The sequence below is a fragment of the Lagenorhynchus albirostris genome, chromosome 8 (assembly GCF_949774975.1).
Source record: "Lagenorhynchus albirostris chromosome 8, mLagAlb1.1, whole genome shotgun sequence".
NCBI classification, from domain to species: Eukaryota; Metazoa; Chordata; class Mammalia; order Artiodactyla; family Delphinidae; genus Lagenorhynchus; species Lagenorhynchus albirostris.
Genome location: NC_083102.1, coordinates 257,919 through 279,104, shown reverse-complemented (window position 1 = coordinate 279,104; position 21,186 = coordinate 257,919). Strand labels below are relative to the sequence as shown.

The 21,186-nt window shown below is 48.3% G+C and overlaps 1 protein-coding gene across 11 annotated transcripts in view; it reads left to right on the top strand.

Moving 5' to 3' along the window:
- The window catches only part of DYNC2I1 (dynein 2 intermediate chain 1), a 71,921-nt gene that overhangs the window by 4,809 nt on the left and 45,926 nt on the right, over positions 1–21,186 (top strand). For 6 of the 11 annotated variants that reach the window (XR_009541853.1, XM_060156250.1, XM_060156249.1 and 3 more), the window contains exons 2-11: positions 4,374–4,427; positions 5,227–5,632; positions 8,885–8,976; positions 11,127–11,417; positions 11,667–11,722; positions 13,032–13,086; positions 15,714–15,779; positions 18,362–18,439; positions 18,986–19,205; positions 20,362–20,464. Coding sequence is in view for 9 of the 11 variants with exons in the window: in XM_060156250.1 (XP_060012233.1) it covers positions 4,374–4,427; positions 5,227–5,632; positions 8,885–8,976; positions 11,127–11,417; positions 11,667–11,722; positions 13,032–13,086; positions 15,714–15,779; positions 18,362–18,439; positions 18,986–19,205; positions 20,362–20,464 (1,421 nt within the window). In the remaining 2 variants the exon portion in view is untranslated. Of the gene's footprint in view, positions 1–4,373; positions 4,428–5,226; positions 5,633–8,884; positions 8,977–11,126; positions 11,418–11,666; positions 11,723–13,031; positions 13,087–15,713; positions 15,780–16,945; positions 17,086–18,361; positions 18,440–18,985; positions 19,206–19,228; positions 19,968–20,361; positions 20,469–21,186 lie in introns of those variants that run through there. The other 5 variants (XM_060156248.1, XM_060156252.1, XM_060156254.1 and 2 more) reach the window with 5 other exon arrangements.

Sequence of the window (21,186 nt, the reverse complement as noted above, 5' to 3'; positions counted from 1 at the left end):
TAATTTTCTGTTTGGATGATCTGTCCATTGGTGTAAGTGAGGTGTTAAAGTTCCCCATTATTATTGTGTTACTGTCAATTTCCTCTTTTATAGCTGTTAGCAGTTGCCTTATGTATTGAGGTGCTCCTATGTTGGGTGCATATATATTTATAATTGTTATATCTTCTTCTTGGATTGATCCCTTGATCATTATGTAGTGTCCTTCCTTGTCTCTTGTAACATTCTTTATTTTAAAGTCTATTTTTTCTGATATGAGTATAGCTACTCCAGCTTTCTTTTGATTTCCATTTGCATGGAATATCTTTTTCCATCCCCTCGCTTTCAGTCTGTATGTGTCCCTAGGTCTGAGGTGGGTCTCTTGTAGACAGCATATATATGAGTCTTGTTTTTGTATCCATTCAGCAAGCCTGTGTCTTTTGGTTGGAGCATTTAATCCATTCATGTTTAAGGTAATTATCGATATGTATGTTCCTGTGACTATTTTCTTAATTGTTTTGGGTTTGTTTTCGTAGGTCCTTTTCTTCTCGTGTGTTTCCCACTTAGAGAAGTTCCTTTAGCATTTGTTGTAGAGCTGGTTTGGTGGTGCTGAATTCTCTTAGCTTTTGCTTGTCTGTAAAGCTTTTGATTTCTTCATCGAATCTGAATGAAATCCTAGCTGGGTAGAGTAATCTTGGTTGTATGTTCTTCCCTTTCATGCTTTAAGTATATCATGCCACTCCCTTCTGGCTTGTAGAGTTTCTGCTGAGAAATCAGCCGTTAATCTTATGGGAGTTCCCTTGTATGTTGTCATTTTACCCTTGCTGCTTTCAATTAGTTTTCTTTGTCTTTAATTTTTGCCAGTTTGATTTTTATGTGTCTTGGCATGTTTCTCCTTTGGTTTATCCTGTATGAGACTCTCTGTGCTTCCTCGACTTGGGTGGCTATTTCCTTTCCCATGTTAGGGAAGTTTTCAACTATAATCTCTTCAAATATTTTCTCAGGTCCTTTCTCTCTCTCTTCTCCTTCTGGGACCCCTATAATGCGAATGTTGTTGCATTTAATGTTGTCCCAGAGGTCTCTTAGGCTGTCTTCATTTCTTTTCATTCTTTTTTCTTTATTCTGTTCCACAGCAGTGAATTCCACCATTCTGTCTTGCAGGTCACTTATCCGTTCTTCTGCCTCAGTTACTGTGCTATTGATTCCTTATAGTGTATTTTCTTTTTCAGTTACTGTATTGTTCATCTCTGTTTGTTTGTTCTTTAATTCTTCTAGATCTTTGTTAAACATTTCTTGCATCTTCTCTATCTTTGCCTCCATTCTTTTTCGGTCCTGGATCATCTTCACTATCATTATTCTGAATTCTTTTTCTGGAAGGTTACCTATCTCCACTTCATTTAGTTGTTTTTCTGGGTTTTTATCTTGTTCCTTCATCTGGTACATAGTCCTCTGCCTTTTCATCTTTTGTATATTTCTGTGAATGGGGTTTTTGTTCCACAGGCTGCAGGATTGTAGTTCTTGCTTCTGCTGCCTGCCCTCTGGTGGATCAGGCTATCTAAGAGGCTTGTGCAAGTTTCCTGACGGGAGGGGACTGGTGGTGGTAGAGCTGACTGTTGCTCTGGTGGGCAGAGCTCAGTAAAACTTTAATGGGCTTGTCTGCTGATGGGTGGGGCTGTCCCCTCCCTTTTGGTGTTTGGCCTAAGGCGACCCAACACTGGAGCCTACCCGGGCTCTTTGGTGGGGCTAATGGCGGACTCTGGGAGGGCTCACGCCAGGGAGTACTTCCCAGAATTTCTGCTGCCAGTGTCCCATGGTGAGCCACAGCCACCCCTGCCTGTGCAGGAGACCCTCCAACACTAGCAGGTAGGTCTGGTTCAGTCTCCTATGGGGTCCCTGCTCCTTCCCCTGGGTCCCGATGCACACACTACTTTGTGTGTACCCTCCAAGAGTGGAGTCTCTGTTTCCCCCAGTCCTGTCGAAGTCCTGCAGTCAAATCCCGCTAGCCTTCAAAGTCTGATTCTCTAGGAATTCCTCCTCCCGTTGGCAGACCCCCAGGTTTGGAAGCCTGACGTGTGGTTCAGAACCTTCAATCCAGTGGGTGGACTTCTGTGGTATAAATGTTCTCCAGTTTGTGAGTCACCCACCCAGCAGTTATGGGATTTGATTTTATTGTGATTTCGCCCCTCCTACTGTCTCTTTGTGGCCTCTCCTTTGTATTTGGATGTGGGGTATCTTTTTTGGTGAGTTCCAGTTTCTTCCTGTCAATGATTGTTTAGCAGTTTGTTGTGATTCCGGTGTTCTCGCAAGCAGGAGTGAGAGCACGTCCTTCTACTCTGCCATCTTGAACCAATCTCTCTACATTTTCATAAGTTATTCCATAACTTAAGTTTTCTGTGATTTGTTTATAGGATGTTTTAAAAGTTGTGTTAACCAAAATTTTAGAAATGGAGACTTGATTGAGATAAAAACGTGTTTATTTGGCGTTTGTTATGACTGCAGCCCGGGAGACACAGATTCAAGCTCTTGAACTGCAAAGTGAGGGCGGCTTATAAAGGCAAAACGGTTAGCTCCATGAGCTGTTTGTCAAGAATGATCGTTGGCGCTTGGAAGAAGTGAGGGCTTGGCTGGGGTCCTCGCAGCTGGCAGGCGCTGTTCTGATGACTGGTAGTGTTCTTGGATCTGGTGCAGTTCAGGAAAAGTTCAGGTTCTCAGTGGCGCAGGTACGTGTCTGAGACCAGATCCTCAATGGCCACCGCTTTTGTTTGCCTGAACTGGGATCACTGCATTATAATGTCAGTCTGTCATCAGTTATCATATGGTGATTATATAGGCAGTGTCCACTGTAGAGCTATGTAGTGTGATTGCATCAGGAAGGACATCGAGCAGTGTGAACACGTACATATATGTATGTACAGGTAAGTAGGAGGGGTATGTCTGTATTTAGGTTACCCTTAGATAAGGAGGTTGGAGGTTCTGCTGTTCAGGCAGCTCTCCTGGGGTTTTCTTTTGTTTTCAGGGTGGGGTTTCTTCCTCTCGCAGGAGGAAATGCTGCCTGCCTACTTGGAGCGTCAGTTTTAATTTACTTGCCTGCCTGCCTCACAGGGCAGGACCCTGGCTGAGTGGAGGGCATGGGGCAGGGGGGCTCCTGGTCTGAAGTGCTGTGGTCTCACGTACACGGGCTGTGCGTGGAGTTTCTGGGGATACATGTGACAAATGGGGCTGTGTTGGGCACGAGGAGCTCTGTGTCATTTTACAGCTTTAAAAATTTACAAGAGAAAAAAGAAAGGAAAGAAAGAAAAGCTTCAGGATGAAGTAAAGCCCGAAGCTGGGTTTTGTTGGTGAAAACGGAAGAGGCGGCCGGGAAGCCCTGGGGTCTCTGGTGATCTGTTGCCTTCAGGTGTTTTTACTCTATTGGCCTCAGTAATGCAATCACAGCCGTTAAAAGCCCGTTTCCCACACACTCGTCACAGAGGCTACCCGCTCCACAAGCAGCGCATATGCTCTCCGTCGGGTTTGGCCCATTTGTTTGGAAAAGGTCAAGTATTAAACCTCTCTAAAGAGCCGTTAACTTGAGAGAGAAAACATTTTAAAGTTCAGCAGCTGCAGGTTATAGCTATGCTAACTGCCGCTGACCATCTTCACCATGTCTTACCGTGGACCCCTTTTGCTAAATCGACCAATTTATCAGAAAAGAATACGTGTTCCAGTGACAGCAGGGCACGATGTACTTTCTGGTTGTGCTTTGGTAGATTCTTGGCCTGGTTGCTTTTTATTTATTTCTCCTTAGAGTGTTTATGAGCTGTTGTGAATTTTTTTCTGCTTCCCTCATTTTCACATCAACAGGAAAATTTTTGGTGGCTGATCCGTGAATATGTTTTCATTTTCACTTGTACTCCATTTGCTTTAAATTTTAAACACACCAAATCGCCCTGTATAAGGCAGAGTGTCTCAAAGGGAAATGAGGTAGACAGGGTAGATTTACCTTGTTCTCTATGGGAAAACATCCTTGGTGGCTTTTGTTATTTATCACGCCGTGCACGTGGCCGGGAGCCCCTGGTTGTGGGCTTGTGTGCTCTTAGCACCCGAAGAGGCACCTGCCCGGCACAGATCCCACCGAGGAGTCCGCCCTGAGTCCGCCGAGGGGAGGTGGGGCTGGGTGCCTGTGGTGGGCCCGAGCCTCGGAGCAGCATGAATATGAAGTAGCCTGTGATCATTTGTGGGTAATTTTAAAAAATCGGTGTTCGTATTGCCTTTTATTCTTGTAGATAGACAGTAATTTCTGGCATACCGAGGATTGCCATTGACTAAAATGGTCTGATGAAAAATCAGCTCACTGGAGCATAAAAAATTAGATATTTTAAACTTCAAAAATTCTAACTCTATACTTTTCTTTTTAGAGAAGAACCAAAGATGATACTTGGAAAGAAGATGAGCTCAGAAAACACCTTTGGGTAATATATTTTAAAGATTTGGGAAAACAGATTTGAGTTGGGGTCTGTTTGGACCCTGGATGGTAATCTTGCACAGTGTTACCGGGTTCTCAGCTCTGCACAACTTTGCTTCCATGTGGCTCATTTCAGAGGTGGTTTGACTCAGAGATAAAGCCATGTGGTTAATTGCTCTGGAACCCTCTTGGATCGGGTTTTCCGTCCCAGTTCGGCCCAGCATTCCACCAGTCGGGTTCCTGTCAGCGTTCAGAGCTCGGGCCTTGTGAGTGTGTGAGTGCGTGTGCGCGTGTGTGGTCTGTGTGCATGTGTGTGCGGGGCTGAGGGGTTGCGATCAAGACCTCCTGAGAGGGGGCTTCCCCGGTGGTCCGTCAGTGTTTCAGACTCCATGCTTCCAGTGCGGGGGGCTCGGGTTCGATCCTGGTCATGGAACTAAGATCCCGCATGCTGCGCAGCATGGCCAAACAAAAGACCTCCTGAGAGTTTCCGACAAGGGTCCTTGTTCCTTGAGGGGGGCCCCGGCGGATAGTGTCCTGGAGACTTTCCCGCACAGCCTCAGCGCCCCTTTCTTTTCTTTCTGACTCACGTAGCGCTTTAGGTTTGATCTGCCAGCACACTGGGACGTCCCTGTAAGTGGGCGCCTCGCCAAGCACGGGCTGCCAAGCTGAGCCCGCTTCTGCGGGTTGCAGAGTCTGCGTCCCGGCCCGTCGTGCCGGGATGGGGAGCAGTTGACGCCAGCGCTTCTTAGGGCCCTTCAGTGAGTATGAGCCTGGGTTCAGAGCCCCGTCGTCCTTCTCTCGCGCAGGCCGCTCGATCAGCCAGTCCCACGGAAGAGACGAGGCCCAGAGCCAGGAAGCCGCGGAGGGAGTTAGAGGCGGACCGGGCGGACCGCAAAGAGCGCAGACCCAGCGCCCCAGACCGTGACGCCGAGTACAGAGAGAGCGCGGCCGAGAGGGACGGCCAGGCTGCCGGGGGGCGCCCCCGCGGGGACAGGGACAGGGACAAGCCGCGGGACAGCAGGAAGGACAGGGGCCGGCCACAGGAGAAGCACCAGGAGCGGGACGCGGAGAAGCCCCACGGCCGAGCGAAGGAGCGCAAGAGGGGCCGGGCGCGGCCGGCGGAGCTGCGGCAGGTGGCCGCGCACCGCAGCCGGCTGGGCGGCGACCGCGACTGCGACAGGGACCGAGACAGGCCCGAGCACAGGCGGGCAGGTCTGTGACTCGGGGGCACTTTCCTCCTTGGAGGTGGCCCCTCCCCGCTTGTTTTCTCTCCTGGTTTTTATGAAGGTCTCGGCTTTGACTGTGAAGTGGGAGGCCCCGGTGGTGCTCGCGTGTGCTCTTTGCACTCTTTTCTTTCGGGTTTTTTTTTTTTAGAAGATTTTGGGGGTAGGAGTTAATTAATTAATTAATTAATTTTTTTTTTTTTTTTTGCTGTGTTGGGGCTTCGTTTCTGTGTGAGGGCTTTCTCTAGTTGTGGCAAGCGGGGGCCACTCTTCATCACAGTGCGCGGGCCTCACTATCTTGGCCTCTCTTGTTGTGGAGCACAGGCTCCAGACGCACAGGCTCAGTAGTTGTGGCTCACGGGCCTAGTCGCTCCGTGGCATGTGGGATCCTCCCAGACTAGGGCTCGAACCCGTGTCCCCTGCACTGGCAGGCAGACTCTCAACCACAGCGCCACCAGGGAAGCCTTCTTTCGGGTTTTTAAAAACTCATTTCAGTGAACAAAAGGAGTAACAGTTTTCTCATGATTTGCTGGAGTTTTACCATTGAAATGTATTTTAGGTTTATTACCTCAATAGATCGTAATCCACGTTGTAAATAAACAAAAATAATGCTCTTTGATAAAAAAGAATTCCTCAAAAGTGTCAGATTTAAGCCGTATTTAAATATTATTTGTCCAAATTCCTAGGCATTCTAAGGTAGAGGTACATAACTTTTTCCTCCCCAAAATGGAAATAAGTATCTTCATTATTTTTTATTATGCAAATAGTGTCTGCTTCCTATAAAAAATTCAAACTAGCCAACATAAACAAAAAAGGAACATATGAGAAGAGCATGTAGTGACTCTTAGAATCCTCAGGCTGTGAACACGATGGGACTAGGACCTCGGTTTGTGGCCCCTGTTGGAGTGTGTCCCTCCTGTGCAGGGGCTCAGGCCCCGAGGACCCGAGTGTGCATCTCTGCCAGGCCGAATGCTGGGGCAGAGCTGGGGTTAAGAGGGTTATCTCTAATTAAGTTTAACACTGACTACCTGACTATCCATTGCCTCTCTTTAGGATTATTATTTTGATGTTCTTGGTATTTTTAAATTTAATTAAATTTTTTATTTTTAAAATAAATTTATTTATTTATTTAGTTATGGCTGTGTTGGGTCTTCGTTGCTTTCTCTAGTTGCGGCGAGCGGTGGCTACTCTTCGTTCCTCTGCATGGGCTTCTCATTGTAGTGGCTTCTCTTGTTGCGGAGCACGGGCTCTAGGCACGTGGGCTTCAGTAGTTGTGGCACATGGGCTTCAATAGTTGTGGCACACAGACTCAGTAGTTGTGGGACATGGACTCAGTAGTGGCTCGTGGGCTCTAGGCATGCGGGCTCAGTAGCTGTGGTGCGCAGGCTCAGTAGCTGTGGCACACGGGCTCAGTAGTTGTGGCTCGCGGGCTCAGTAGTTGTGGCACGCAGGCTCTAGGTGTGCAGGCTTCAGTAGCTGTGGCACGCGGGCTCAGTAGCTGTGGCACGTGGGCTCAGTTGTGGCACGTGGGCTTCAGTAGTTGTGGCATGCGGGCTCAGTAGTTGTGGCACGTGGGCTCAGTAGTTGTGGCTACTCTAGGCGTGCGGGCTTCAGTAGCTGTGGCACGTGGGCTCGGTAGTTGTGGTGCACGGGCTCAGTAGTTGTGGCTCACGGGCTCTAGAGTATAGGCTCAGTAGTTGTGGCACACAGGCTTAGTTGCTCCACGGCATGTGGGATCTTCCTGGACTAGGGCTGGAACCTGTGTCCCCTGCACTGGCAGGTGGACTCCTAACCATTGTGCCCCCAGGGAAGCCCGGTACTTTTTAGTAATACAGTCTGTTTTGGTTTCAGATCAGTCCTTTGGTCTGCTGCCTGATCTGGATTTTCAGTGCAGTGTTGAGTGGGCTGCTCTGGAGAGACTCATTGCACAACTAGACTGACGGTCCTCCCTCCTCCCCTGGTTGTTTTCGTGCCTCTTCCCTCGTCTCCTCTGTGTCTCCCCTGGATCCCCGGGGCCCTCCCTTCCTTCCTTAGGTCAGAAATCCTGACGATCATCCTGACCCCCCACTCTTTCTCTCCCGTCTCTCGGAACCCAGCCCTTCACTCCTGTGTCCCCCCAGGAGACCCCCACCGGTTGTTTTGATCTTGTGTACCCCAGGCTCCTAGAAAGTGGTCAGGTTTGGTGAATACTTTTGTTTTTTTGGTTTTTTTATAAATTTATTTATTTACTTATGGCTGCACTGGGTCTTCGTTGCTGCGCGCAGGCTTTCTTTAGTTGCGTCAAGCGGGGGCTACTCTTCGTTGCGGTGCGTGGGCTTCTCATTGCGGCGGCTTCTCTTGTTGCAGAGCACGGGCTCTAGGTGTGCGGGCTTCAGTAGTTGTGGCACTTGGGCTCAGTAATTGTGGCTCGCAGGCTCTAGAGCGCAGGCTCAGTAGTTGTGGCACACGGGCTTAGGTGCTCCGCGGCATATGGAATCTTCCTGGACCGGGGCTTGAACCCGTGTCCCCTGCATTGGCAGGCATATTCTTAACCACTGCGCCACCAGGGAAGCCCCTGGTGAATACTTCTGGAGTGAATGAACTTTGTTTCGATGATCTCTGTATGTTGAATTTTGTCCTCACCTTTAAAAATGTGGATTCTTTTAGTTTTAAGCCTAATAACTTGGTGCAAATTCAAAAATGAAAGTCTAGTTTTTCACTATTGAACGGGGCTGCAGGCGTCACCAGTGACTGAGGTGGCTCTATTGGGCTCCCCCATGGCAGGGAGAGATCATGGGGTGGGGTGGGTGCACCCACCTGCATCACAGGGCCTCCTGCATCCATGTGCCCCAGGCAGCAGGGCTGTGGGAGACCCGGGGCGGGGGGCAATCCCCCAGTCATCCGAAGCCGCCTTTTCCCTGCAGATGAATGAAGCAGTCTGCCCAGCTGGACTGGACTTTGCTTCCCTGAGCATCTCAGTCCAGGGCAGGAGCCCCAAAGGCCTGTGTTTGGGCCGGGGCTCCTCTCGGGTTCCCAGGTGTTCCTCTGACATGCTTTCCAGGTTTCCTTCTTCTTTATTCCATTTTAAGTTTAGATTCTAGAACTTTCCATTCTTGAGATTGGAGAATGTGTTTTAATTAAAGAATATGTTTTCATATGTGTTACTGTGTGACATCTACAGTAAAGACTGCAGCAGGATGTTAGAAGATATTTTTGCTGTGCTAAAGTTTGAGAATGTTAAAAGTCCGTTTTATTTTTGTAGTAAGTAAAGCAAAAATTGCAGAGGGGGCACGGAGAGATGAAGACTCTGAGAGAGGAGATGAGGAGAGAGAAAGAAGATACCGAGAAAGAAAGGTACGCAGGGCGAGGCCTGGGAGGGGCTCCAGCTGCAAGCTCAGGGCGCTCAGGCACAGGCGTTAGAGGCTTCTGGAAAATACTGTAAAACGGAGTCTAAGACCTAAGACAGTTCTCAGGCACCAAGTTCTCAGAGGCAAGTGTGTTTCTCCAATTCCAAGAGTAAACCTTGGTTATCTTGGAAAATTTACAAAATGCAAATAATAATAAGAGAAAAAATAAAAAACAGATAATTACTGATAATGTTTAGCTATATGCCCTATAGGTTTATGTACATATGTTCATATAAGTGTATGTGTTTGGATATGTACATAGAAACTTTATTTTCTTAAGTTGGATTTTTACTGTTTTATAACTGTTTTGATACATTTTGAGCATTTTTTCTAAGCTATCATATCTGTCTATAGTATTTTAATACCTGCATAATACAGTATTCAATGATGTTTTCTGGACACATCTGCTTTTTTTTGGATACTTACGTTGCTTCTAAATGTCTTCGGTAAAGACATCCATGGTATAAACTTTTTGCATTTATTCATAATTATTTCCTTATGATTAATTTCTGGAAGTGAACTTGCTAGATCAAAGTAAGTGTTACCCCATTTGTTTTACATTAGACTGTAATTGTTCATACATCAGAGTGTGATTCCCCATGTCCTAAGCAGCAACTGGGCATTATCATAATTTTTAACATTTGCTAATTTGATTCAGAAGCAGAGGGTATTTTTAAAAAATACTTATTTTTATTTATTTATTTGGTTGTGCTGGGTCTTAGTTGCGGCAGGTAGGCTCCTTAGCTGTGGCTCGCTGGCTCCTTAGTTGTGGCATGTAACTCTTAGTTGCGGCATGCATGTGAGATCTATTTCCCCGACCAGGGATCGAACCTGGGCCCCCTGCAGTGGGAGCACAGAGTCTTATCCACTGGACCACCAGGGAAGTCCCCAAAGGGCATTTTATAAAAGGGTTTATTGTCCTATTATTAGTTACTACCTGTGTATGTCTGCATACTTGTCTAGTGGGGTGTATTGTTAACTTTAAGAGTACTTTAAAGATGAACTCTCTGCTAGTTATATATGTCAGCGTTCTGTTTGTTCTACTGTGCAATCGTTATTTTTATAAGTAAGTTTAAAGTTATGAAGTAGTCAGGTCTGTCTTTCCTTATTTCTGTTGTTGTTGTGATGCTTGGAGAGCCCTCTTCCCCACGCTGGTGTCATGTAAGGAGTTGCCTGTGTTTTGTTCTGGGTCCTCATAATTTTTTAACGGTAAATCTTTAATTCCCTTCGAATTCAGTCTGTGATGGGTGTGCAGGAATCTAACTTCACACCTGAGGAGCTTCTCCATGTTTCTCTTTGGGAAGGTTATCCTGGTGGCCATGAGCAGAGCGGGTGGGGGCTGGAGGGGATGGAACCACGGGGAACAGAGGCGGAGGAGGCCCTGAGTGAACGGAGAAGGACGGTTCAGTTTGGGTCCTGCTGAGACATGGTGGTGATGCTCCCCGAACCGGGCGCTCATGACCCACTGTGTAAGCTCGCAGATCGCTGCCTTGTGGCCTCGGCACCCGTGGTCCCTGGACATCCCTGGAAGCTTGGGGGATGCAGGGATGGCTGAACCATCTCCCTGCGGGTGGGGGCAGACATGTGAGCTGTGTGCCATGAAGAGAGGCGCAGTGTGCGCCCACGAAAGCGGATGTCCTTCCAGACAAGTCACATGGCTCTCTCAGGAGGGCCTTGCGTGTTGGTAGCGCTCAGGACGCGGGGCAGTCGAGGAGAGGGCGGCAGGAAGGGAAGGGTGTCCGCCATGCAGAGGAATTGGGACGATGCTCCTCCTTAGGGTGAGGCTGCTGGCTGCGCTGTCTGTTGTCGTGTGTGTGTGTGTGTGTGTGTGTGTGTGTGTGTGTGTGTGTGTGTGTGTGTGTGTGTGTGTGTGTGTGTGTGTGTGTGTGTGTGTGTGTGTGTGTGTGTGTGTCGGGGGGGGTGTCTGCGCGGTTTCCTTTCCCATCGCCAGGTGAGTATGGGAAGGTGCCCGCGGCAGGACAGGGGAGTGAGAGCCAGGTCAGTTCTGTATCTTCCCCTGTGTTTGCTGTAATGTGTATATAAGACAGCAGGCGTCTGTTTTATACGCTCATGTGTTTTTCAATGTCACGTCCAAAGTTGCAGTATGGTGACAGCAAAGACAATCCTCTCAAGTATTGGCTTTATAAGGAAGAAGGTGAAAGACGACACAGGAAGCAGAAAGAGCCAGACAGAGAAAAGAAACATCGAGAAAAAAGCAGCACAAGGGAGAAAAGAGAGAAGTATTCAAAAGAAAAAAGCAATTCATTCTCTGACAAGGAAGGGGAAGAAAGGCATAAAGAAAAACGCCATAAAGAAGGCTTCCATGTGGACGAGGAGAAGCGCCGAAGCAGCGTGGGCAAGAAGGAGCACAGGAGGAGGGAGGCCGAGGTACCATTTCCTGATGCATCAGCCCCCTCAGAGAAAGGCGCATCCCCTTTTGGTGTACCTTATTCATCTCCCTTATGTCAAGCCCCTTATTTACTAAAGAGAGGTTGTAAAAACCGTTATTTTAAGAGACGCCTGTAACATCGATGCTGTTGTTAAATTTTGAGCTCATGACTTCTTTTACAGAGCTCACTAATTATGGTTAATTCATTATGATATACTAATTAATGGTTATGGAATTTTTTTTGATAGAACGGTGAATGCAGAAATCGAGGTGCAAGTTCGAAGAGAGATGGGACTGGAAGCGAGTAAGGAATATTCGTCCTTTGGTTGTTTATTCTGTTTACAACACAGTTCTCACACAATGCTTCAAAATGAATTTTTCTTGTTGGGCCTGATTAGGGCCAGTAAGTGAGAATAAATTATAGATGCACCTCATTTACTCTCAATGCAAGCCCTCTAAATTGTATTTTTGGTGTACTCGTGGAGCTTGGAAGCTTGTTATATCAATGAATCATTAGTCCTGTTCTGCCTTTTACATACTTGCTCATGCAGCATTAGACTGTCCACCCTCACGTGGGGGACCGATTCGCTTGGGAGTCTCTGCTTTGCGAGGGGGGAGCGTCTGCAGGTGGGCTGTTGGGCACCTTTTACCGGCCTGTGGTTCACCTCCCCTAAACACTAAGCGCAGACACGCCCGCAGACCACCGCTGCCCAGTGTTTGCAAGTCAGACAAAGGCCAGGGCATTGGCCAGGCCGCTGCACATCCACATCTTCCCTGGGATGTTGGGTGGCCCTTTGGAGCCTCATCTTTTCTGGTGAAGCTTGGATGATACCTATTTTGTGCGGTTCATGAAGATTACAGATGAGAGTTTGTGTGTAAACCCTCATTTTGTATATGAGCTCTGCGTTATAATTTGTTCTTTGTGACAACTATATTTGGTAATTCTTTTTTGCAGATTAGGAAGACTCAGGTTAAGTGCCTTGCCCAAATTCTTACAAGTTTGAACAAAGTTAGTACTTAAACCTGGGGGTGCAGATTCCTGGATTTTATATTGCAGATCTGCTGGAATGCACAGTGAAGCTTTTGCTTGGTTCTGTATGTTTTTAAACATATGCTATATTGAATTGGTATGAATGTAAGTTCCAAAAATTGAAAATCAACTTGCAATTTTGAAAGCCTTTATTTTAGGTCCCAGGTAAACATATAAAATATGATTAAAGAATAGAACATATTTCAAGGTAAATCTTTCTTTTGGAAATACAAATATTATATTAAACACAAAATAACATTTGGGAGATTCTCTAATGAAATTACAGGAATATTCTAGAACTCTTATAAGGATATAGAGTCATACACAAACACAAATTTGTTAAAACATAGTTTCTTCTCTCTCTTCTGAAGGTATTTCCTATCTTGTACTACTGCTGAAATAGTAAAAATAGTTTAAAAAAGGATTTAGTATTCATAGTTCTAACATAGCGTGCTTTGCAATATGCCAAACTACTGCCATTCTTAATCATATCAATTGCTGAGCCTTCACTGGGATGTCAATGTTTTAATTTTCAAGTCTTTGTTTAAAATTAATTTTGATTTTGATCATATTTGCTTCCTAGGCATGCAGAGAATTTAGAGAGGAATAATGGGAAAGATAAAGACTCCAGAAGGAAGGTAAGACACTTCACACTGATTCTGTTATGCAGTGGGCGTGGTCCTGCGACTCAGACCCTGAGGCGGGCCTTGTTTGCGGATGGCTTATTTGATTGGCTATTCCAGGAGGCACATAAGAGATACATTTTAGATTAAAAGACTCAAATGGATTAAAAGTAAAAAGATGGACAAGGTAAACCATCAAACAGCAGCTGTAACAGAGCTTGAGTGGCTGGACTAGAGGTGGAGGAACGTATGGTAGTAATAAAATAATTAGCTTGCAGGAAAATGTGACATTTATAAATGAACATGCACCTCACAAAAGAGACACAAAATACGAGAAGTAAAAACTGACCCAATTAAAGGGAGAAATAGAAAATTCAACAGTGATTGAGACTTTAGCACCCACTTTCACTAATAGAATGACAGCATTTCATGCTAACAGATTAGACAATTTAGATGAAAGGGAAATTCCTGGAAGATATAAATTGGTGAAATTGCCTCAAGAAGAAACAGAAAGCCTGAGTAGATCTGTGGTTAGTAACAAAATTGTGTTAGTATAGAAAATCTCTCCACAAAGCGACCCAGGCTCAGAGGACCTCACTGGCGAATTCTGTCAAACATTTGTTATTATCACTGACACCCTCATGGCCCTGCTCCTTATGTAGTTGTTTCATGTTCTGGACTAGGTGTGCGAGCATGTGTTTGTGTGCGCGTGTGTGTATACTCGAGAAGCACATGCAAGTCATAAGGTGTAATGTTTCATGTTCTGGACCACGTGTGCATGTGTGTATACTCAAGAAGCACGTGTCGGTGATATGGTGTCACTCAGGACACCACAACTCCCAGTCTTCATCTTGTATACCATTTTCATAATTATCATCAGAAGAGTCTTCACAATGATTCTTTGGTATCTCTAGAATTGTATACTGTGGTGTTAAAATTATTATCAAACCGCTTCCTCGGTTTTTGTCTTCTTATAGATAATGCAGCAAGCAGATTTTGGCTTCTGTTACCTGTGAAGAATAGTCGTTTTCTCTCTCTGATAGTTGTCTGAAGCCCTGGCCTGTGAGATACCTGTCCTCAGTATCTCGTGCCATGTCTTTACAGACCTTTATTCCATGTACATACGCAACAGCACAGTGGTCTTTCCTAAACCAGGCCGTGCGGCATGTATTGTTTGATGTGAGGATGTTTCGCTCACTCAGTTTGGGGCAGTGGTTGGGTTCCTTACTGTCTAGCTGTAGCCACACCTTAGAAAGAAAAGTTAGCCTTACAAATAATTCTTCCCACATAATCTTTTTTTCTATATTATCTTTCACAATCCTATTTTGATATATATATTTGGGGGATTTGAATGCCTTTTTTTGTTTTACATACACATACACCCCATGCAGCATATACTGTTTTTCCTAATTTGTTGTGGAAACCCCTCCAGTTCTGATGATACAGATCTCCCTCCTACTTTTCGAGGGTAAATTTCTTTCTTTCTTTCTTCCTTTTTTTTTGCTTTTTAGAGAAGGGCTTTTATTCATTTTATTTTATTATTTATTTTTTGCTGCGTTGGGTCTTCGTTGCTGCACGTGGGCTTTCTCTAGCTGTGGCGAGCAGGGGCTACTCTTTGTTGCGGTGCGCAGGCTTCTCATTGCGGTGGCTTCTCTTGTTGTGGAGCACGGGCTCTAGGCCCGCAGGCTTCGGTAGTTGTGGTACATGGGCTCAGTAGTTGTGGCTCACGGGCTTTAGAGCACAGGCTCAGTAGTTGTGGCACACGGGCTTAGCTGCTCCGCAGCATGTGGGATCTTCCCGGACCAGGGCTCGAACCCTTGTCCCCTGCATTGGCAGGCGGATTCTTAACCACTGTGCCACCAGGGAAGCCCTAAATTTCTTGAACTGGAATTATTGGATGAAAATATATAGTTTTTAATGTTTTCCTTCTGTCTCCCCATGTTTTTGGTAAGTGTTAGCATTGTTCACTAGACTTACAATGTGAGCCACGTTTGTAATTTTAAATTTTTGGTAGGCACCTTAAAAAAGAAACATAAAATTAATTTGAATAACATATATAATCCAACATTTCTGAAATATTATTCTTTCAACATGTAACCGATATAAAGAATTATGAATGAGACATTTTACGTTCTTTCCCCTGAGAGAGCCCAGCGGTGATTTTGAAGATGTTTGGCAGCTCATTCTGGCTTGTGATTGGGTCATATATTTTATAGCATCAACATTCTTCAGCATTTGTGGAGAGCCCATAATATGCCAGAATAATTTTATGGACACGTGGAAAACTGCTCATTTTCTTCATGGTGATACGCTGTGCACTCCCCACTCTTTTGCACCAAATGGTTTTGAGCAGTGACATCTGAGAGCTGTGCCTTCCTGGGGCCAGTGACCACAGCAGGATGGCCAGCTTCTCCCGTTTTACCTGCCGCCTCACTGGCACAAGGAAGAAGGTTCACAGTTCTCCCCATTTCTTGGAAGAGAAAACCAAGGCCCAGAGAGGCTGAGTTCCTGTGTGAAGTCGCACCACCAGTGCCCCTCTGAGCCAGGACCTGCGTCCCCATGAGAGGGGGGGTGGGCCCTGTGGCTGCCCTGGGACCCTCCCTCTGTCCCTCCGCGCTGACCAGCTGTGCTGTGTCCCCCAGCATGGCCGCGAAGAGGGCCCCTCGGCGTGGAAGCTGGCCTGGAGGCAAGGGAGTGAAGAGGCCTTGGTAAGGAGAGGACGTGTCTCTGCTTCTGTCCCAGCGCACGCTGTCACTCGTGTCCCGGCTCTCGCGGTGTGTTTCCTGGGGGTGATACCCTCCTCCTTTTAGGCAGCAGGACGTTAGGACGGAGGGGGGGGTGCGTGCTTGCCCCGCGCTGCCCTCGGGTGTGCGGCTTCCTGAGGAGCGTGGGCTGGATGCGTCTTCAGCCTTCTCGTTGTTGCTCTGCGTTGAAAGCAGGTCTGGGGAGAATGGAAGAAACTGAACAGAGGCATCACAGAGACAGTTCTGGCCATCGTCAGTGAGACTTATTCCACGTAGCAGATAATTTTCAAAAACAAAAGCCAAAGCAGAGGCAAAGGAAACGGCCCTCCTCCTGTAAGAGGCCATTGGTGACGCCAAGGCACTCTCTCCAGAACTGGGGAGTGAAGCAGAAGGCTGTGTGCTTGGGGCCCCCGTGGGAGGTGGAGGAACACTTCCTTGGCACCGTCCTCCTGTCTGCCCCTGACGGGCGCCCTGGGCACCGTGAGGCCCTGGGTGCTTGCCGAGTGATGAGTTGTCGGCACGCAGCGAGCTTGCGATGCTGTGAGTTTTGCTTAAAACTCCTGCATGACGTTTGTCTTAGTTTCTCTTCTCAATCAGCAGGGTCCTGTTTATTGGTACCGTACACGTGGCATGTCACGCACCATAACGTACGGTGACTTTGTATGACGATGTGCTCAAAGCACCTGCTCGTGGGGCAGCTTTTTGGTCCTCTGGGCCTGCGGGGCACGTCCTTATCCCCGGGCTCAGAACCGAATGTCCACTTTGAGGCTCAGCTGGCTTCTCTGTGGCTCCGATCACTGACTTCCTGGCATTGGTCACCACACAGCAGGGCAGTAGGTTCTGGAGAGAAGATGAAGCCCTTCCCGCCCCCTTCCTGAGCTCCAAGCTTGTCGGCCCCTCCTGGACGGTCCACACTCCGCAGGCTCACCCTCTGCCCTCCATCCCCAACATCTATCCTGTGTGAAACCCGAAAGCCTGCGAGTCGTCTCCTTTCCCCTGGGCAGATCAGCAGTGCCCACCTCTGCAGCAGGCCTGCGGGTGGGTCTCACCTCCCCACGTCTGTCCTGCCTGCAGGCGCCAGGAATGTTTTGTTTCTTCCTCCAGGATGGAGACGGAAGCCCCTTCGGTGATTGAATTTGTGGTGCTTGGGGCGTCCACCACGGGTGCTGGGGAGCCGTGTGGGTATGAAGCAGGTGTGGTGTGATCAGATTTCCTGCTCAGAAGGTTGTCTCTGAACTCCGAGGGCACGAGAGGGGACACGGCAGGGACAGTAGGGGCTAGGCTGGGGGGTGGCAGGGTTGGGGCGGAGGACCGGCCGGTGGGCGGGGAGAGCGGGGTCCCGGCGGGCTCCTGGTGTGTAGGCTTGTGCGCGGTGGAGGTACCATGTCACCAGTAAATCGGGCGAGGGGGAGCGGAGGTGGACAAGAGAAGGAACAGCCTTGGGGGAAAGTGTGAGTTGCCTGAACCTGTATTTCGTTTCTGCCACCTCCTGCCCTGGAGACCTGGAACGTCCTTCTGCTCCGTCTTCCCAGCACCCTCTTCCTCATCCCTCAGACGCAGACCGGGTTGGCCTGAGGGTGACACGTGCAGCTCCCCAAACCTGCAGAGCACGACTGAGCACACGTCCACTGCAGGACTTACTCAGACTTCAGGGGAGAAATGGAGGCTGGCGGTGGTCAGTGATGGCCGGGCCAGGGGCAGAGCAGCCCATCTGCCTGCTCGTGGGGCAGGGCTGTGGGCTGGTCCTGGTCACTGGAGCTGTGGTGGGCCACACGGGACCTGGCTGGCATGTGCTTGAGCACATGTGTCAGTGTGTCTGTTCTTAACTGCAGATGCTGGGCTGTGATCATGGGTGAGAGGCACAGTGGGGAAGGCAGTGCTGAATGCCAGTCTGTGGGTTATTTGTATAATACCTTCTCTCTTTTTTGTTTTTTAAAATTTTGTTCCATTGGTTTTTTTTTGGCTGCGTTGGGTCTTCGTTGCTGCGCGTGGGCTTTCTCTAGTTGTGGCGAGCGGAGGCTACTCTTCGTTGTGGTGTGTGGGCTTCTCATTGCGGTGGCTTCTCTTTTTGTGGAGCACGGGCTCTAGGTGCACGGGCTGCAGTAGTTGTGGCACACGGGCTTCAGTAGTTGTGGCCCACGGGCTCTAGAGCACAGGCTCAGTAGCTGTGGCGCATGGGCTTAGTCGCTCCGCGGCATGTGGGGTCTTCCCAGACCAGGGTTCGAACCCGTGTCCCTTGCACTGGCAGGCGGATTCTTAACCACTGCGCCACCAGGGAAGTACCACACCTTTTTTCTTTAGCCACCAGAATTATAGAGGTTTCCCAAAAAGAATATGATTGTTCACTGTTTTCTCTTTCTGGCTATACTTATAAGTTAGGGTATTTCTTTAAGAGTTGTAATTAGGTTATGTTCATTTTATAGATATTTGAATTTTAAAATTAGCAACATCAAGTGAATCTGAGAAAACATGTATTTTCCCAACCGATTTGCAAGAGTCAACTTATGATTGAATATTTTAATTATATGTTTGATTTCTACCTCTAGGAAATTGAAAAGGAAGACATTGGCTTAGAAAATGCTGGAGCTGATGAATATGCAGCCAGTTTTGAAGATGATTTTGAAGTAGGTGTAAAAATTTTAAATTTTCTCAGCTTAAAGATAATTTGTTCTAAAATCAGTAACTTAATAGTTGTTTTCTTTCTGTTGCTCTCAATACTCCTTAGCTGCTTGATTTAGGTCTGGCACCTATAAAAAGTTTGCTATATGTCTACCATCGCTGACCAATATGTAATTAAGTGGTTTTTCTATTTAAGCTATTGTTGGTGCACTGCAATCAAGTGTGTACGTATATGTGCACGTGTGTATGCATACATATGTGTACGTCTACATGGAGTATACATGTAGCACACGTTTACGTGCACATACACTCCCATTCTCAGCACAAAGGCGTTTGCACGTTATTGTTCATTCAGAGCTCTCAGTGTACGTGGTTCTGTAGAGTTTATACAGATGCAGAAAAACAAACGCAGCAGTTCATACAGATTTGTGATGCAATGATGTGGAAATCTGTGAGCTGTAGAAGTCGCCCTGAGCCACACTGAGGACCACGTCTGTTGCAGGCTGTAAGCTGTGCGTTTTGTCCTGTGTGCGTGTCTGCTACGTTTGCAGGGCTACGAGGATGACTTTGAGGTCTGTGACGGGGACGATGACGATGTTGCACATGAGCCTGAATCAGAAGAGACAGCGGAAGAGCTTCCTCTGGCCAGAAGGAGGGAGATACAGGAAATTCAGAAAGCCATCCATGCAGAAAATGAACGGGTCGGCGAGCTGTCCTCGAAGCTGTTTGAGAAGCAAGGCCGGACGGAGCGTGGCAGGGTGCCGGGGCCAGGTACGTGAGTGCATGCTGGTCCCGTGTCGCTCCCGGCCCTTCCGCCCCCGTGACGGCGCCCGGCAGGTGCTCAGCGCGGGGGGCCTGGGCGCAGCCCTGCTCCTTCCCTGCGCTGTGTCGTCCGTCAGCTGCACAGGCTGCTGTTTTTCTGGAGGCCCGGGCGTGTCAGAGGGGCAGCGTGGCGGCACAGGGTCTGTTCCCCAGGGAGCTGTCCTCGCCTGGAGATTTTCTTTAGGAGATTGGAAATGTATTTCGCTCAAAAGTTCTTGGCATCTGGGTATGATAGGGCTACTTGTAAGGGTAGGAGAGTTCTTTTCATGAACGCTCCTGACTGTCCTGAGTGCCAGGTGTTCTGAGGGATGAGAAACAGGAGGCGCTCCGTCAGCAACCTGCTCGCGGCCTCCAGGCGGGTGCCCTGGCTCGGATCCGGCTGTGCCTGGCCGGTCTGATCAAGCTGTGAGACGGCAGGGGAGGGCACGCTCTTTGCAGGAGTTCAAACACGTATCCAAGAGGAATGAGAAGACAGAGTAAGATACAACTGGAATAAATGTGTAGACAGACGGGGGTCAGTCTGCGCGGGAAGCGCAGAAATCCTTGGAGGATAGAGGCAACGGAGGCTGTCTGCATGGGAGGGTGAGGGCCCGAGCTGTCTGTCCTGGTGGGAGCTTTCGGCAGTTGATGGTGGGTGACCAGGCCAACGACCTCCGCACCCTGTGACCTGACCAGCCCCTGCCCACGTCTGCCTGTTTTCTCTCTGCCACAGTGAGTGGCTGATCCAGCATTAAGCTGCATCTGTCTCTGTTCTTCAGTTGTTTTGTGCGTTCACGTCTCAGCTCCCTCTCCAGAGGACACACTTGGGGAGGGGGAGGGGGAGAGTGGGGCGGGAGTGGAGGACTGCCTTGTATGTGTATTCTTAAATAGTTCTAAACGTAGTGTGATTGGCACATGCGTAGGAAGTTTTGCTTTGTTGCTGAAAGTTTTAGATGACGGTAGCTGGAGTGGTTCTTAAATGCTCGTAGAAGATGTTTAACACTAGTTATGTGTAAAGACCTTACTGAACGTAATTGGTTTGCATGCTTCTGGCTGGTTTGCTCTTGATTTCTTTTGCTTGAAGAAACGTTTCAGTGTCACAAAAACGCTTTTTGTGTGTGTGCAGCTTCAGACGTTTCCCCCTCCGAAACCCCTGCTTGTGGGATTTTCCTGGACTTTGCGACAGCCTCACGCCGCCAGAAGAGTCGGACTCAGGCCCTTAAGCAAAAGTAGGTGTGTTGGGAACTTTGCAGAAGGAATTAGGGAGTTTTAATACACTTTTCTTCAACGTACCCTTAAAAATTAGCTCTTGTTTTGTTTTCACTGCTGGCGTTCAGGCACGTGATTTCATTTGTGCTCCGTTTCCCTGTGTCCAGTTGTTGTGTCCTGGTGCGGGTGTGCAGTACTGTAGACAAGCTCGGGCCTAGCATTGGTGTTAGTTCTGGGGGGCCCTGGGAGACCCCACGTCACGGCTGCTGCAGCGTCACAGTCAGGGGCCTGCGAGGCTGGTGGCCGGAACCCCGAGCAGAGAGTCGGCCTGGCCCAGCCTACGCCTGTGGTGCTGCCCCCTCCTGCCCTGTGGTTGGCGTCACTCAGGGCCAGCGCTCTGTTTCTCGCATGAGGAAGCTGGGGACTCGTGGGTGAAGAGCCCCACGCTGGCCCGGGCGCTGTGCCTCCTGTGTTGATGTCCTCCGTGGGTGCCGCAGGCCAGTTGTGTAGACGATGAAGCGCAGGCCCCGGGTTAGCCTCTGGTGGAGGTGGGTGTGAGCTTTGAACAGCCAGGGCCACCAGGCGTCAGAGTCGAAGCTTACACGACTGTGAACTCAGAAACTTGCAGAATTCCTAGATTCATGAAAGTGGAGAACAGAATCTCAGCCTGTGGTCCGCTGTACTAAACCCAGTACAGTCTGGGAGCAGATGTAAGAGTCCACCCAGATCTGGGATGGATGCA